The 1,922-nt window shown below is 50.5% G+C and overlaps 1 protein-coding gene across 1 annotated transcript in view; it reads right to left on the bottom strand.

Annotated features, from left to right (window-relative positions):
* CNGB3 (cyclic nucleotide gated channel beta 3) overlaps nucleotides 1-1,922 on the bottom strand; it is a 129,046-nt gene that overhangs the window by 8,307 nt on the left and 118,817 nt on the right. Inside the window, exon 15 of the mRNA XM_014528439.1 lies at nucleotides 393-511. Coding sequence (XP_014383925.1) covers nucleotides 393-511 — 119 coding nt within the window. The remainder of the gene's footprint in view (nucleotides 1-392; nucleotides 512-1,922) is intronic.

Here is a 1,922-nt window from a genome sequence, read left to right as displayed (position 1 = left end):
CGGCGGGCCTCTAGTCTTATATAAAACTGCTGTTTGAAACGTTTACCCTGCTATTTTGGCTTCTGTAAATGCTTGCTTGCTTAAATAATAAGAAAAATAAGTCCGACAACAGTGAGCTCTCACTTCCTCTCGCTACTCACTCATTCCTTTTTCCAACACCTGCTCAGCCTCCACCTGACTAGTACGACCCAGGCCTCGGGACTGCAGAGCTGCTGGGGCCAAGTCTCTGGGGGAGGCAGGGGACACCTGGGAACACGCAAGTCCCTGTTTTCCCAATGCTCTCGCAAGTCAGACCTGTAATAAATCGAAGCGGGGACCTTACAAGTTTTGTGACCTAAGATTTTTCTTTTATGACAAGTGGCAGACTGCGGTTGGAGGTGTCTTTCAGGTACCTGATTTCTCCAAACACTGTCCCAGCTTTCAGAGTGACCAGAACTTGAGCTCCATCAGCGCCTCCAAGAACCCGGACTTCCCCCTGCTTCACGATGTACATTTCCTTGCCGATTTCTCCCTGTGCGCCAGACATAAAGAGGAACTTTATTCCTGACAGTTACTCCCCAAACGAGGAAACAGAAACTCTTCTAGAGGAAAACATGGAGAAGGAGGAAGAAACACCAATGGAAAAGCAGTCGCCTGGAGGCCTGAGGCAGTACAGCCACTGGGTGACACAGCGCGTGGAAGGAAGTTACTAGGACCTGTGAGCAGTGACGCCCGGGCGCGTGGGCGCAGCTCAGCCAGCACTTGCGCCGGGAGCGGCGGCAGAGGGAGACCTGGCTGTCAGCGTGGCCACGCTGGTGCCGTGAGCACTGCTTTGCCTTGGAGAAGGCGCCTAGTCTCCCCAAAGCACCTGCGCTACAACCATGACTTCTCAGCCTGACTTCTGCCTACAGCACCAGGTCTGGCTTTAGAAACGGGGCTGTTTATGCTGCCATCCTTGCTCCATGCCGAGAGCAAAGTGTGAGTGCGGCGGGTTCCTGCTTATCCCGGGGCTCTTGGCGGCGGGCAGGACCCTGCCTGCTCCCACAGCCCGGGGGAAGGCATTACTCTGGTGCCCGAGGCACAGTGGCAGGACACACCCGCTGTCAGCGCTGTTTAATGGAAGGAGAGATGTGTGAGGTGTACTTGGCATCTACTTTGGAGTCTAAACCATGGTTGGTCCTGTAGCTATGTGACCAGCCTCATTTAAGAACAATAAAATGGCAATAAATACATAGCTATCAACAATTGAATCTAAAAAACAAATGAACCAGCAGAACAAAAACCCTGTATGGGGCCAAGTGGGTACTAGACTCTCCGAGGGCGATCGCTTTGTAAGTTATACATGTCTAACCACTATGTTGTACACCTAACACTCATACAATATTTCAACTATAATTGAAAAATAAAAACTGATTAAAAACCCCACAATGGATCCCAACACTCAGATGGGCCTCTCTCTGTGGAGATATTTTGCTCTGTGACTACTGCTCAAGCTGGAGAAAACCCACCCAGGTGACCCTCTCGCAAGGAGACCCAGGAGGCCTGCTCCTGATTGCTCTAGCCTTGGCCTGCGCGTGTCTTTTTCCTACTGTCCCTGCGCCGTGTGCGTTGCTGCAATAACTCTTCAGCCATAATGATAACTTTACATCGACTCAGATGAATCACCAAGCCAGTGGGTGGGGTGGACTCTTGAAATGTTCCTTCTCACTCCCAGAGGCAGGAAGAATTAATGTCTTACAAGAGACCTAAGTGGCATCTGGGCCACGAAAGGCTGTTCGACGCGGAATGAGCCAGTTTGCACAACCCTAGGCAAACTATTTGGGTAATAGCCCCTCCATATTAGCTTTCTTTTTTTAAAAAAATTAAATCTTTATTGTTCAGATTATTACAGTTGTTCCTCTTTTTTCCCCCCATAGCTCCCCTCCACCCAGTTCCCACCCCAC

The sequence above is a fragment of the Myotis brandtii genome, unplaced genomic scaffold (genome assembly GCF_000412655.1).
Source record: "Myotis brandtii unplaced genomic scaffold, ASM41265v1 scaffold634, whole genome shotgun sequence".
NCBI classification, from domain to species: domain Eukaryota; kingdom Metazoa; phylum Chordata; class Mammalia; order Chiroptera; family Vespertilionidae; genus Myotis; species Myotis brandtii.
This window is presented reverse-complemented; position numbering and strand designations above follow the sequence as displayed.